The following is a 15,404-nucleotide window of genomic DNA, read 5'->3' as shown; positions in this document are numbered from 1 at the left end:
CAGAAAATTCTAATATTTAAAACTTATTTTTAAGTAATGTTTTATATATTAAGGGTTTGGACTTAATATGAATTATTTTTGAAGCAACCCATAGCAAATAAGTGCATTATATATAATTTTTCAAGCAAATTGTCCTCATATTATGGAATAAAAAAATGCAAGACATTCATTATATCTTTATGCGTTTGATTTTATATTAGACATAACCTTAAGTTAATTTTGAAAATTCTTTTAATTTTGATTGAATTTAATTATCTAATTAATCAAAGGATAAATTATACTTAATTTATACTTAATTAAATTAAGTATATTTTATACTTAATTAAATTATCTTAGGTTTTAATTTGGTTGCATTTAATTTATTTATTAACTGTAAGAATTTTTAAGCCACTTAAAAGTTGAATTAATTATCTATTTTGAAGTTTAATTTATTTTTAATTTACTAATTCAAAAGGTTTTCAACCTTTTTTAGAATAATCTAGGTTTTAATCTCGATTATTCAACTGAAATATTTAGGTGCTTTAATATATCTATCAAAATCACAATATTTATTTTAATAAGTGATATTTATTTCTTTGTTTTTACGTTTAATTATCTACATGTATTTATTCAAAAAATAATTTTTATTAATTATATTCGATAAACCAATAAAATGTAATTTTCTAATTGGCTACGATTAAGGTTATTTTAGGATCTTTAAAATTTCATTAAAGGCACTGTCGGCTCATTATTTTCCCCTATTTTCAAATTTATATATAGTATAAATTACAGATAATAGATAATAGATTATTGATTATTGATATAATATAATGATAACGATTTTCACAATAAGTATTATTAATATTATTAAGTCAGAATTATAAAAGGCAATTAAAATTTATATTATAAGATTTTATATCACTAAAATGAAGGATTTAATTTCATTTTGAATTCCACTCTACATTTAAAAAAGATAGTATTCAAATTTTGAACATTGATTTTCCTTAAAAATCATTAATATTTATTGACTCATATTTAATTCCTATTAAAGCTCAGTTAAACAAGGCAACTAATAATCAATTCAGGAAAGCAACTTTTTAAGCAATTTTAGCGATAAGTGCATATACAAATTGACAATAGATCCAGATTCAAATCCTCTCCTCAATGATCTAAAAAAATTTATTATTTTTAATAAAATCTGAAATTTTTCCTATACAAGTAAAAACCAAATACTTAAATCTTATACAATCTCACTTTTTAATAGAACGCAAGCATAGGAAAAAAGATATTTAAAAAGATATTAACGATTCTGGAAAAGCTCGGTAAAGTTGACATTTTTAAAGAAAAAAGATATTAGAAAATAATAAAATGCGAAAAACAAAGAAATAACAAATGGAGTAAAAATTTAGGTATTATACAATTTATTAAATAAAATGGTTTATTATAACTTTTTAATTAAAATTTCCAAACTAAATGCATCTGATTAAAAAAGTGTACTTCAAATTGATTTTTTAGTGCTTTAATTTCTATCCAATTCTTATACTTTGATGAAATTTTGAAAGTAATTAGACAGTCTCTCTATTTTGTTATAATTTAACTAAATGGTTATGTTATAAGAATTTTATTGAATTTTTTATTGGTCAACTAAAAAATAAATCAAAATACTTTGTGAAAATAATTTTTTTTTTAGAATAAAAGAAACTCAATTTTATTACCAAATTTAGCTAATAATTTAGTCTAAACATATAAATTGTTTGCTGCTTCCAAATGAATTTATATATACTTATAGCCTTTAAATGAGATTTGACCGCAATCAGTGTTTTTGGTAATGAATCCATTTATTGAATTTTCAATTTTCGTTTCAGCATTCCATTTACCGTTTCTAGTAAATTCATTTGGAGCAACTGAATTCAAAAAAAAAAAAAAAAATCTAGCGTAAATTATTTTCACTCTTCAATTCTCTTTCTATCATTATTTAGGTTTCAAGAAAAAGACTTACCCACATCAATATATATGGTTTTGTGTGAAAAATACTTACCTACATCCGACATATGAACTCATTTATACATCAAATTAATTATAAACGGTCTTTTAGTTCAAAAAAAATATTGCTAACCATATACTAAAAAAAATAAAACAATAATAGTTTTTTTAAAAAAATCTTTTTTAATTGGCTTGATGTAAAACGAACAATACACCATACACCGATTAGTGTACACAAGTCTTTTTTTAATAATATATATATTTCTATTTTTGCGTCTCTATTAATTTTTTTTATGGGCAATTTAATTATTTTATTAATTTTTATAAATCTCAGAAAAATATAATATTTTCATGTGTCTAAATCCGAATCAATATTCTCATCTCAAGCAACCTAACCTAACATGGAAATAATAGGTATAAAAACCTAGAACCAAAACAACATAAAGTTATGGAAAGCTAACCTAGCTAACCCGGAAATATTAGTTATAAAAACCTAGAACCAAAATAATAAGAAATTCATATGGAAAGCTAACCTAATATGGAAATATTAGTTATAAAAACCTAGAATCAAAAATAATATAAAGTTCATATGGAAAGCTATTAATTCTCTCAATACAAGAGAATAAATAGTTAAAATAAAATCAAACACAAATTCTTCATAATCGAGTCAAGTTATCACTTAACCAAACCAATTATTCTTGCTTCTTTTAATCTGACAAAAAGAAACTATATTAGAGATGAGATCAAAGAATTCAACCTGTTAAATTTTTTCCATCAGCGTCAAAGTCTATTATTTGTGTTCCACATCCAACCAACCGCATTCTTTCTAAGAATTCTGCTTCATTTGAGTCTACAACGGCATCTCTATTAATTCAACGCATAGAAATGAAGGTTTTCATATCATTTTTAATTGTTTCATTCCCGTTATTTTCAGTACTAGCTACAGTTGACAATTTTTTAAACTGTTTTCCCAATCATGTAGAAAACCCTAATCTAATCTTTGAAGCCATTTACACCCCCAGAAACTCCTCTTTCGACAATGTTCTTCGTGCCTACATTAGAAACCGCCGGTTTCTAACTTCTGAAACACCAAAACCAGTTGCTATAGTTACCGCTAAGCACGAATCGCATGTCCAAGCAACTGTTATTTGTGCAAAATCAAATGACCTGCAAATCAGAATAAGGAGTGGCGGGCATGATTACGAAGGTCTTTCTTATATATCTAACGTTCCGTTTGTGATTCTTGATATGTTCAATCTCCGGGACATAGATATAGATATTATGACGGAAACTGCATGGGTTCAAACTGGAGCAACTCTTGGAGAACTTTATTATAACATTGCTAATAGAAGCAAAGTCCACGCCTTTCCAGCCGGAGTTTGCCCTACAGTTGGCGTTGGAGGTCACTTCACCGGAGGCGGCTATGGGAATATGATGAGAAAATACGGTCTTACTGTCGATAATATTATTGATGCTACATTAGTGGACGTTAATGGTAATATTCTTAATAGAAAATCTATGGGAGAGGATCTTTTTTGGGCAATTAGAGGAGGTGGAGGAGCAAGTTTCGGAGTTATCCTTTCTTGGAAAATCAAATTGGTTCAAGTCCCTAATATAGTTACAGTTTTTAGGGTTGAAAGAACATTAGAAGAAGGAGCAACTGATATTGTTTATAGATGGCAAGAAATTGCTAGTAAATTAGATAAAGAAGTTTTCATAAGAGCAAAATTACATTCAGATCAAAATAAGACAATTAAAGCTTCTTTCTTTGGACTTTTCTTAGGGCAAACCAAACCCCTAATTTCTTTGATGAATGAAACATTCCAAATATTGGGTTTAGAGGAAAAAGATTGTAAGGGAGTGAGTTGGATAGAATCAACACTTTTCTGGGCTGAATTTCCTGTTGGAACATCTATTGATGCTTTACTCAATAGAACTTCTCAACCTCAAGTGTATTTTAAAAGCCGGTCCGATTATGTGAAAAGCATAATCCCGAAGCAAGATTTGGAGAAGATATGGAAAATATTAGCGCAGGTAGAGAACATGTACGTGCAATGGAATCCTTACGGAGGAAGAATGAGTGAGATATCGGATACTGAAACCCCATTTCCTCATAGAAATGGATATTTGTTTAAAATTCAGTATTATACTGCATGGACCGAAGAAGGGAATGAGGCTTCTAAGAATTACATAAATTTGTCAAGAAAAGTTTACGATGCAATGGTTCAATACGTGAGCAAGAATCCAAGAGAGGCTTTTCTTAACTATAGGGATCTTGATATTGGTAGTAACCCTAGCAATCAAACCTATTTTGAGGAAGCAGAAGTTTATGGTAGAAAATATTTTAAGGATAATTTTTGGAGGTTGGTTAATGTCAAGAAAAAAGTGGATCCTGGTAATTTCTTTAAGAATGAGCAAAGCATTCCTTCGTATTATCCAAGGATCGCCCCAGGCCCAGCTCCTTTGATAACGGGGGACTAGTAGGTGGCAGATATTAGGTCGTGGAAAAAACTTATCTAGATCGGTCCATGGAACTAATTAATAAAATTCAGTATTTTTATTAAAACGAGAGTGTTTCTGACCATACACTGAAAAAAAAAATGATAAAATCGAAACACTTTTTAGAAAATATGAGATACCCTAATATATTCTTAGTCTTGGTCAATTAAAATTTTAATTTTAAAAATAATATCATTTTTATTGTAATATTTGATTATAATTTGAAAGATTTTAATAAGGAGAGAGATATATAAGGAAAAATATTATTCATTTACAACCCAACCGGAATACAATTGCGGAACTCTACTTTTACATTTACATCGTCATTTCTATCGTTAACAGTCTTCTATAATTAATGTCTCAACTCCATATGATTTCTCATTCTTCTATTACCTGAAAAAAAAAATAGGTAGGCAGGGGTGAGCGCCAAACTCAATGAGTAGGGTTAGATAACCCTCTCACCCCACACAATCACACAGATGCTAAAAATATTTTTGTCTGGTCACCGATTAATTTTATGATCATGCAGTTTGTCACACAAATGGCAATACAACAGCAATCACAATTATTATCACCTTCATATAATCACATCACGTGGAAATTAGTCAGTGGAGTCACCGAATCCCCCGATGAGCCGTCCTCCCACATGGCCCATCCTCTCACGTGTGCACCAGGGAGCCGATCCCCCATTCTGGCCGACCGGTCTAATCCTCACTTGACCAGCCCTCTCATTGTTTTTCCATTCTCTTTTTTTTTTTTTTTTTTTTTTTTTTTACACCAACAGGAGGCAACCCGGTCGTCTCCATCAAATCTAGATCATCAGGCGCTCACAACAGGAGGCCACCCTGCGGGCTGCGATCAAACCTAGATTATCCGGTGCGCCCAAATAAAGAAGCCAACCTGTGGTTAACAATAACGGTAACAGTAGGTGCACACGGGGGCGCCGATCTCCCATTTACCCGGCTAACAGTATTCAGTATCAGGATCCATATAACAGTAACAATCTCACAAACCCATGGTGACCCACTTCATCCCAATTCCACACAAACAAGACACAACAACATCACATTCACAGATAATCAAGCAATATTTAATATCAATAAATAGTGCATCACAATATGGCAATAATGCATGATAACATTTAGCCGTGAATGCATGAATGCAGGCGGATGAGGCGAATTATCCAACACTACTCACAGTTCTTTATTGTCCTCGAAGGGAACTGCTTTTCTAGTCACATGCTTCGAGCCTTTGTCCTTGCATTACGGAGTTTTATAAACCCTTAACATAAACAATAACATACTAAGTAAGAATTTTAAATTTGAAAATTCTATTTCATATTCATTTACTAGTTTTGGTTACCAGTCATTTAATTCACTTATTAATTTAAACTATATATATATTTATAAATATATATTGGGTTTCCTTATTTATTTATCATTCTGATAATCTTATTCTATATTTTTAATTTCTATAAACAATTTAATCTCTATAAGTAATTTAATTGTTATTATAAATTTTATTTTCTACCGAAATTTCAGCAGCATTTCCCCTAAAATTCAACTATCCACCAATTAACTCAATCAGTCAACTATCAAATTCTCACAGCCCATCCATCGGGCAATCAATTCAGTCAATTAATCCATCCTCCATATTCTCTATATCACCATTAATTCATAATTTTTTTTTTCTTTAATTCCATAAGTTTTATTGTTATCAAAATTTCCTAATAAATTTATGTAATACTAGAATTAAATTTAATTAATCACAATTGCTAAATTAAATTAACTAATCAATATTGCTAAAATTAATTTAATTAACTAAAATTACTAAGTTAAATTATACCAAAATTACTAAAATAAATTCTGAGAATTTAGCAAAAATTGATTTATACCCCAAATAAAATTTTTCTTGCTAGATCGGGGATTTACGCGTGCCGGATCGAAGCTACACGCACTGGGACTGTAGGTGGGTGGCGCGATCTGACTGGCAGTGGCAGAGAAGCGGCGGCGGCGATAGATCGGACCTGTTGGAGGCGCGCTGAAGCGACGGCAGTGGCAGCGGCAGGCTGTGGCGTTGCTGCAGAAGGCTGGTGGCGGCTTGACGAGCTGGAGATCGTGCTGCGTTAGGGGCTGCTGTGCGCTGCGCGATGCGCGATCTGGCAGAGGGTGGAGCGCCGCTGCTGGCGTGATGCGACGAGGAGCGGCGGAGGAGTGGTGCTGGCGCGCGACAGCTACGCTCGAGCTGGTGGAGGCACGATCCGCTTCTGCCAGCAGTGGAGTCACAAGCGCAGGGAAGAAAAAGAAAGAAAAGAAAGAAAAGAAGAAGAAAGGAGAAGAAGAAGAAGAGAGGAGGACGAGGCTGGCTGGTGGCGTCTGGTGGCGCTGCGTGGTGGTCAGAAGGTGCTGGACTGAGTGAGTGAGATGAGTTTAGCGTGAAGATAAAAGAAAGAAGATGTTTCTAGATGATTTGGGTCGATTCAGTTCGATTCGGTTCGAATCTTTGGTTTGCATTTGATTTTCGAATTTTTAACTGATTTTTCAGTTCGGTTTATCACAGTGCGAAGTATTAATTTGCATTTAAATAATTAAATACATTTTCCACGCTGTCAGTTTATTAAATTTAAATGAAAAATCGTTGAAAATAAAAATTCGGGTTATTTCAGTCTTCCCCCCTTATAAAAAAAATTCGTCCTCGAATTTTGAAAATAACAAGAAACTAGGATGCAACAGTTGCTTACGACAATGGTGGTTGTGCTTCTCACATAATGTTGCAACTGCTAAAAATTATTACATTCACATTCTAAAGAATACTAGGGTGAATCAAAAGGATGAGATAAAAATTTTTGAGTTCAGAGTGGTGAAACTATTTTTTTATTTTTTTTTGTTGACTTATTAAGACAAACCAACGAGCAGATATGAGAAGAAAATCTAATTTTTAGGGAAGGGTAGGATGATTATGAGATGAATCTATCCTCAAAGTTATCTACCTTATCATCATAATTAATTTAAACTTGAGTTGTACTATATCTACAAGTCGTCACCTCAAGTCAAATATTCATAACCCAAGACACAGATTCGACACTAATATTCACCTTCACACGTAAGAATTTAAGTCCCTTATAACCTCTGCTCAAGTAAGGATTATTCATCTCATTAGCTATATATCATGTGACCTACATTGATGTATCGCCTCATTTATCTCTCACTGGCTATTATAGGCAATGATCATCGCTCAATAAAACACTCATACACAAACCAAGTCTTACTGATACAAGAATCCACATATTCAATCAAATTTACTACTATCCAATTTAGAATCCTTATTTCAAAATTCAAAACCTACATGTTGACTCGTCCATTTTCCATCAATTCCAAATATTGATATCATTACTCCAGTAATCATGGAAAAGTTTATAATTAGATAAGATGGTTGTTGCCAATTCAAGAAGGTTTTCGATTATTATCAAATTCTGCCATGAAGTACTATTTGATCATTTCCAATTAAAGAGAACAAATTCTTACCACTACTACAAGCTTATTTCAAACAAAATCGTGACATTTCTCTAGCTAATTGCTATCAACTGATAGGAGATCCTGGCTTCTATCCCAAGCACATCACCTCTTTATCAACTTAACCTTTTTCCAACGAAAGATAGATATACAATCTCTTTTCAAATCCTACTAATGAGAATCCCACAAAAACAAGTAGTACATCAATTATGTAGAGAGAATTTAAATTCACCATCAAGTCCCTATTTTAACTATTAACTTCTCTATCCCTCTTCCCAAATTGTCATACCATACAATTTCTTAACTAATTATGACAAGAATTTATGCAACTAGCCAAGTTAGCTGTTGTCATGCCGGATAATTCTTAATTCATTTTCGAAAATTTGCAAACGTCATTCAATTATACTCAATTCCATAAAGAAATCCAGCCTACATTTTTTTTTATACAAGCTGAATCGTGATGTAAAATTCTCCAAACCAATTTACTTATTTGTTCTGTCTTTAATCAATCTTTTAGACCGAAATTTACTTATCTAGAAATCAAGAATCCTAAACAAGTAGTGTCTTTTGCTCTAGCTAAGTAAATGATTAAGAATGTTAAAAGCATAATTCAACTCCTGACTAGACTATGTCCTTTATTTTATGTTTATTCTTAATCCCGTGAATGCTTATGAATATTCAGACAATAATATCATTGGGTTATTCCTTTTCTCCAAGTCTATCTTAATGTCTATCATCTATAAAATTTATACCTAACACGATCTAGGAATATCCTCAACCTCAATTATGTTCTCTCTATATTCTTTACTCCAAACAAAGTTAATACCTCATTGAATTCCTCAACATCTGAGTTTTAATGTACCAGTCCTCCAATGGACCTAACTAATTAAGTGTTCCCTTAAACCATAAGATATGTCACAAACTGCCATTTATAACACAATTCTATTCATTCAATCATAATTGCTACCAATTACTAAGAATTTCAGAATAGGTTTACATCGACTCCAAATCATGTCTTAATGATTCTCATTCCTAATTGGTATCTCAATCATTCAATGAGCAATTTTCATTGATTAATGATCTGATCAACACCCATGAGTTGGCACTCCAATATAATTAAGAAGTAATCCTATCTAGTTATCACATCCAATAATCTTATACCAAGTTTCACTGTTCTAACGCATAGTAAATTAAAACTCAGCTAGTTTGTTACCAAATGCAAATATTCCAAATACCTTTATGTTCTACTAGGGTCATAATTATAACTTTTCTTCTCCATTCAATAGAATAAGTACTTACAAAATATGCACCAAGTAATAGAAAGTCCTTATGTATGCACTTTCCACCAACAAGTTACATTTATTCACATTCATTATCATCTCAAGCTATATCCCATGACCTTTTATCAACTCTTATTCCCAGTTATTACTATTAATAACACATATCACTTGTACATGATACATTTATAAGCTCAATATATGGGTTCAATTAATATAACTCATAAAACATAATACACTTATCAAATTACAGAAGTCAAAATTTTCTTATCTCTTTCTCTCAAGCAGAAAATCTATCTTTCTTTCTGAATCTAAGTACTAAGTTCTTTCGTCATCAGGATTACAATCCTCGACTCAGTTATCTATTTGTTTATTACAAGACATTCAATAGCTTCCTACATTTGATCTCTTTTTAGCTTCTAAATTTACTATTTATGATCCACTAAATTCTCGAAACTCACCTTGCAAAGACCGATTAACTCAAATCATAAGTTTGGTTATAACATTATCAATTATTTATTTAATATTCTATTAGAATTCTCACCGACAGTGATAATTATTTTAAACCTCAAAGCCATTTTCCTACCTTCAATAGTATACATGTTCCATCATTCTACCTTTAATCATATTTCACTTCTTTTTGTCTAACTACATATTCTTATCTACTTATTCTAAAGCATCTTTTAACTTTCTAAATTTTCATAAATCTTAAATTTATTTACAGCATAAAATTACTATTCATGATCATTTAAGTTCTTAATATCCACCTTAGCTCTATTCTTCAAGAGATATAACAAGACACTGTTCAATTATACAAATATTATTCTCCTCTATTCTTTATATTCAAATTATGTTCAAATTATATTCAAATTATATTCAAGCTATAATTTTCCTAATATAATTATCACCTAATATAATAGCATTTCAATCCCAAAACCACTAATTTCCTTTGTTATCTTTTACTTTTATTCTATTATACTTGGTCCATAAGCTTAGTCTAGCTTATTAAACATCCTACATTTACTAGGATCTTAATTATATCACTCATGGATCCATAACTCTTTCAAGACTTGTAAACCACAAGTTTTCTACACTCATGAAATCCCAAAATATCGAAGTCTTTATCTTAAATCCGCTGATGTATCATTATTCCTATTTTCATCGAATCTTGTTACCCATAATCCCTAATTTATTAAACCTCTAAATATTGACTATCCTCATTTAAATCATACTAATTTATACTCTTCACGTTTCTGTAATTGATTCTTTTCTTAATATGCATACAATAACAGGACTAGATCCATCCTTACTTATCTAATTCATTCGTATAACATCAAGTCAATAATTGGACAATTATCTCTCCATTTCCGATGTCATTCATCATTACACTTAATCATCATAGCCCACTATTTACATAACATAAGTACCTTAATTCCCTTATAGAGTCGTTCCTCAGATTATAGAATCTCCCGTTAAACAAAAATCATTGTTTGTCATTTACATACGATCGAGTGTACAACTATTTTAAACATCAAAAGACTAAATACCATTAGATTTTATTCTTCTTTATACTATATTAAACCATAAAATTTCACAATCCACACAATATCCGTCACTAGGTACATAAAGATCAAAGTAATTTATCTCTTACTAAGAATCACAACATACTTTTCTTATAACCACAATAATTTATATTACTCCCTATATATACACACTAAAAAAATGCTTGATGAATATCACAATATACTTTACTTTAACAAGCAGTGATTATTCATAAATAAAACTCACTTCATATGATAATTCCACCAATATTATTCTTTATGAAAAATACTCACCACCAATTATTATAGCAAATCACACCAAATCCTTCAATATTCAAACCTTATAAAATCATTTATGTACTTTTACTAATTAATATATCTATTCCATCCAGAAAAATATTTACCTCAATAATTATAAGAAATTCCACTAACCAACATCAAGTCAATTTCATCAAATACATATAATAATTCAATACTTTAATTAAATACATTCTAATTTCCTCGAATCCGAATCATTTAGTTTTCTTATCAGTTCACACTAACAACTCATTCTCAACATATATTTTCCACAGGCACACATATACTCACATTCCTGTATTTTCATATATGTATTTCCATATCCAACACATATTAAATACACTAGCATACTTTTACCATTTAATTTCAACCTATTAATCATATATCACTTACATAATTAATTTATATAAACGTTATTTATTCCATAGAAGAAAATTTAAATTTTAAGCTAAGGACACAGTTTCCATTAGAAAGAGTACATTGGTTGATCAGGCCACTGCACTTCCTTCTAATTTCTCCTGCGTGTCAAAGCTTTGATTAACTGTTAATATCATTATTTATAGATATAATTATCTTTTCCAATTTATTTATTTATTTCTTATTATTATTTATTTTATTTATGATTCTGTAACCGCCTTAGTGCACAGTGCGTCCACCTGCACCAAGACCGTCTTTTATTTAGTGTCACTCCTTTGTTGGTTACGGCCGATCCCAACTTAGGAGTTTTATATTCAATTTCCTATGTTCCGCAATTGATTCCTAAGGCCCAACTTAATGCTCTGATACCAACTTTGTCACGACCCATTTCCATGGACCGGACCGGCACTAGGACCTGGGTGGGCTTAAGGCCCCCGAAGCCCGTAGTAAGCCTATATTATGCAAACTTCATTTCCTATTCATAACTGTGGATGCAGGCCCAATAATTTATTTCAATTATGTATCACTAATACAGTTCATATATTTAATATGGACTTTTATTATTCATTTACAACCCAACCGGAATACAATTGCGGAACTCTACTTTTACATTTACATCGTCATTTCTATCGTTAACAGTCTTCTATAATTAATGTCTCAACTCCATATGATTTCTCGTTCTTCTATTACCTGAAAAAAAAAATAGGTAGGCAGGGGTGAGCGCCAAACTCAATGAGTAGGGTTAGATAACCCTCTCACCCCACACAATCACACAGATGCTAAAAATATTTTTGTCTGGTCACCGATTAATTTTATGATCATGCAGTTTGTCACACAAATGGCAATACAACAGCAATCACAATTATTATCACCTTCATATAATCACATCACGTGGAAATTAGTCAGTGGAGTCACCGAATCCCCCGATGAGCCGTCCTCCCACATGGCCCATCCTCTCACGTGTGCACCAGGGAGCCGATCCCCCATTCTGGCCGACCGGTCTAATCCTCACTTGACCAGCCCTCTCATTGTTTTTCCATTCTCTTTTTTTTTTTTTTTTTTTTTTTTTTACACCAACAGGAGGCAACCCGGTCGTCTCCATCAAATCTAGATCATCAGGTGCTCACAACAGGAGGCCACCCTGCGGGCTGCGATCAAACCTAGATTATCCGGTGCGCCCAAATAAAGAAGCCAACCTGTGGTTAACAATAACGGTAACAGTAGGTGCACACGGGGGCGCCGATCTCCCATTTACCCGGCTAACAGTAATCAGTATCAGGATCCATATAACAGTAACAATCTCACAAACCCATGGTGACCCACTTCATCCCAATTCCACACAAACAAGACACAACAACATCACATTCACAGATAATCAAGCAATATTTAATATCAATAAATAGTGCATCACAATATGGCAATAATGCATGATAACATTTAGCCGTGAATGCATGAATGCAGGCGGATGAGGCGAATTATCCAACACTACTCACAGTTCTTTATTGTCCTCGAAGGGAACTGCTTTTCTAGTCACATGCTTCGAGCCTTTGTCCTTGCATTACGGAGTTTTATAAACCCTTAACATAAACAATAACATACTAAGTAAGAATTTTAAATTTGAAAATTCTATTTCATATTCATTTACTAGTTTTGGTTACCAGTCATTTAATTCACTTATTAATTTAAACTATATATATATTTATAAATATATATTGGGTTTCCTTATTTATTTATCATTCTGATAATCTTATTCTATATTTTTAATTTCTATAAACAATTTAATCTCTATAAGTAATTTAATTGTTATTATAAATTTTATTTTCTACTGAAATTTCAGCAGCATTTCCCCTAAAATTCAACTATCCACCAATTAACTCAATCAGTCAACTATCAAATTCTCACAGCCCATCCATCGGGCAATCAATTCAGTCAATTAATCCATCCTCCATATTCTCTATATCACCATTAATTCATAATTTTTTTTTTCTTTAATTCCATAAGTTTTATTGTTATCAAAATTTCCTAATAAATTTATGTAATACTAGAATTAAATTTAATTAATCACAATTGCTAAATTAAATTAACTAATCAATATTGCTAAAATTAATTTAATTAACTAAAATTACTAAGTTAAATTATACCAAAATTACTAAAATAAATTCTGAGAATTTAGCAAAAATTGATTTATACCCCAAATAAAATTTTTCTTGCTAGATCGGGGATTTACGCGTGCCGGATCGAAGCTACACGCACTGGGACTGTAGGTGGGTGGCGCGATCTGACTGGCAGTGGCAGAGAAGCGGCGGCGGCGATAGATCGGACCTGTTGGAGGCGCGCTGAAGCGACGGCAGTGGCAGCGGCAGGCTGTGGCGTTGCTGCAGAAGGCTGGTGGCGGCTTGACGAGCTGGAGATCGTGCTGCGTTAGGGGCTGCTGTGCGCTGCGCGATGCGCGATCTGGCAGAGGGTGGAGCGCCGCTGCTGGCGTGATGCGACGAGGAGCGGCGGAGGAGTGGTGCTGGCGCGCGACAGCTACGCTCGAGCTGGTGGAGGCACGATCCGCTTCTGCCAGCAGTGGAGTCACAAGCGCAGGGAAGAAAAAGAAAGAAAAGAAAGAAAAGAAGAAAGGAGAAGAAGAAGAAGAGAGGAGGACGAGGCTGGCTGGTGGCGTCTGGTGGCGCTGCGTGGTGGTCAGAAGGTGCTGGACTGAGTGAGTGAGATGAGTTTAGCGTGAAGATAAAAGAAAGAAGATGTTTCTAGATGATTTGGGTCGATTCAGTTCGATTCGGTTCGAATCTTTGGTTTGCATTTGATTTTCGAATTTTTAACTGATTTTTCAGTTCGGTTTATCACAGTGCGAAGTATTAATTTGCATTTAAATAATTAAATACATTTTCCACGCTGTCAGTTTATTAAATTTAAATGAAAAATCTTTGAAAATAAAAATTCGGGTTATTTCAAATTTTGAAAAGCTATAATATTAAAATGGAACTGAGAGAATATTCACAAAAAGAAAATGGAATTGAGAGAATACTATTTTTTTTTCGACCAAAAAAATATTACAATATCCTAGTTTGCACTAAGTAAATTTATGGGATTGACTTATTGTATTGGTGATACCAAAAATAGATAATAAAACTAAGAGTAATTTGATCAAATTATCTGTTATCTTAAAATCAAGAGTAATTTGTGAAGATATTTATTGTATCCAATATAAATAAAGGTAATATTGGAAACCGTTATTTATTACTCTTCAAATACTCAAAACCATTTATATTTTGATATAAAATAATAATTCAAAAACACTTATATTTGGAATGGACGGAGTAATTTTTAACATATCCAGATAAAACTTAACGTCTAAACCTAACTAAACTCAAGTCATTAGACTTATCTCAAAAAAACCCCAACCTAGCCTATAAATGCTTTTCCCTCTATAAATACAGCAGCCAAGATATCAAATTAATATCAACCTAAAGAAATGAAGGCCACAATGCAAGCAATAGGACCAACTTTGGGAAAGCTAAGGTTTATGGAAGCAAGTACTTTAAGGATAGTTTTATCAAGTTAACAGAGGTGAAGAAGAAGGTTGATCCTAAAAATTTCTTCAAGAACGAGCAAAGTATTCCACCCCAATGGGCTTATTGAGTAAAAACATGAAAAGTATTGTAAAAGTTCATTGCTAGTCTCTTTTCATTAATTTACTTATATGTCTTAATTTATTGTTGAATTGAAAAACCTTTTCCCTTGTTAGAATTTTTATGGCGGCTTTGTATTTTATCTTTGACTATATAATGAAGCTTGTGCTGGATTTATATCTTTTGTTATTGCATCATCGCTGATGCAATCAATCCCCTTCCTGTTTGTCGTCTTTCTTTCTTTCTTTTGGTGTTCTATTTGTG

At 32.1% G+C, this 15,404-nt stretch overlaps 1 protein-coding gene and 1 long non-coding RNA gene across 2 annotated transcripts; one reads left to right on the top strand and one right to left on the bottom strand.

The window, feature by feature from the left end:
• Positions 1–2,847: 2,847 nt before the first annotated feature.
• On the top strand, positions 2,848–4,443 carry LOC105636946 (berberine bridge enzyme-like 17). Its single transcript, XM_089726862.1, has one exon. It carries the CDS (start codon positions 2,848–2,850, stop codon positions 4,441–4,443), a length of 1,596 nt encoding a protein of 531 aa, XP_089582988.1.
• A 247-nt stretch (positions 4,444–4,690) lies between these two features.
• On the bottom strand, positions 4,691–14,425 carry LOC149493079 (uncharacterized). Its single transcript, XR_016322908.1, has 5 exons — positions 13,696–14,425; positions 12,999–13,082; positions 6,356–12,195; positions 5,659–5,742; positions 4,691–4,854 (listed from the first exon to the last, which is right to left on the bottom strand). It is a non-coding gene; the product is annotated as an uncharacterized LOC149493079 (long non-coding RNA).
• Positions 14,426–15,404: the final 979 nt, after the last annotated feature.

The sequence above is a fragment of the Jatropha curcas genome, chromosome 10, assembly GCF_041381405.1.
Source record: "Jatropha curcas cultivar XTBG-Jc1 chromosome 10, XTBG_Jcur_1.0, whole genome shotgun sequence".
Taxonomy (NCBI): Eukaryota; Viridiplantae; Streptophyta; class Magnoliopsida; order Malpighiales; family Euphorbiaceae; genus Jatropha; species Jatropha curcas.
Note: the sequence above shows the minus strand (reverse complement) of the source record. Positions and strands in the feature narration are given on the sequence as shown.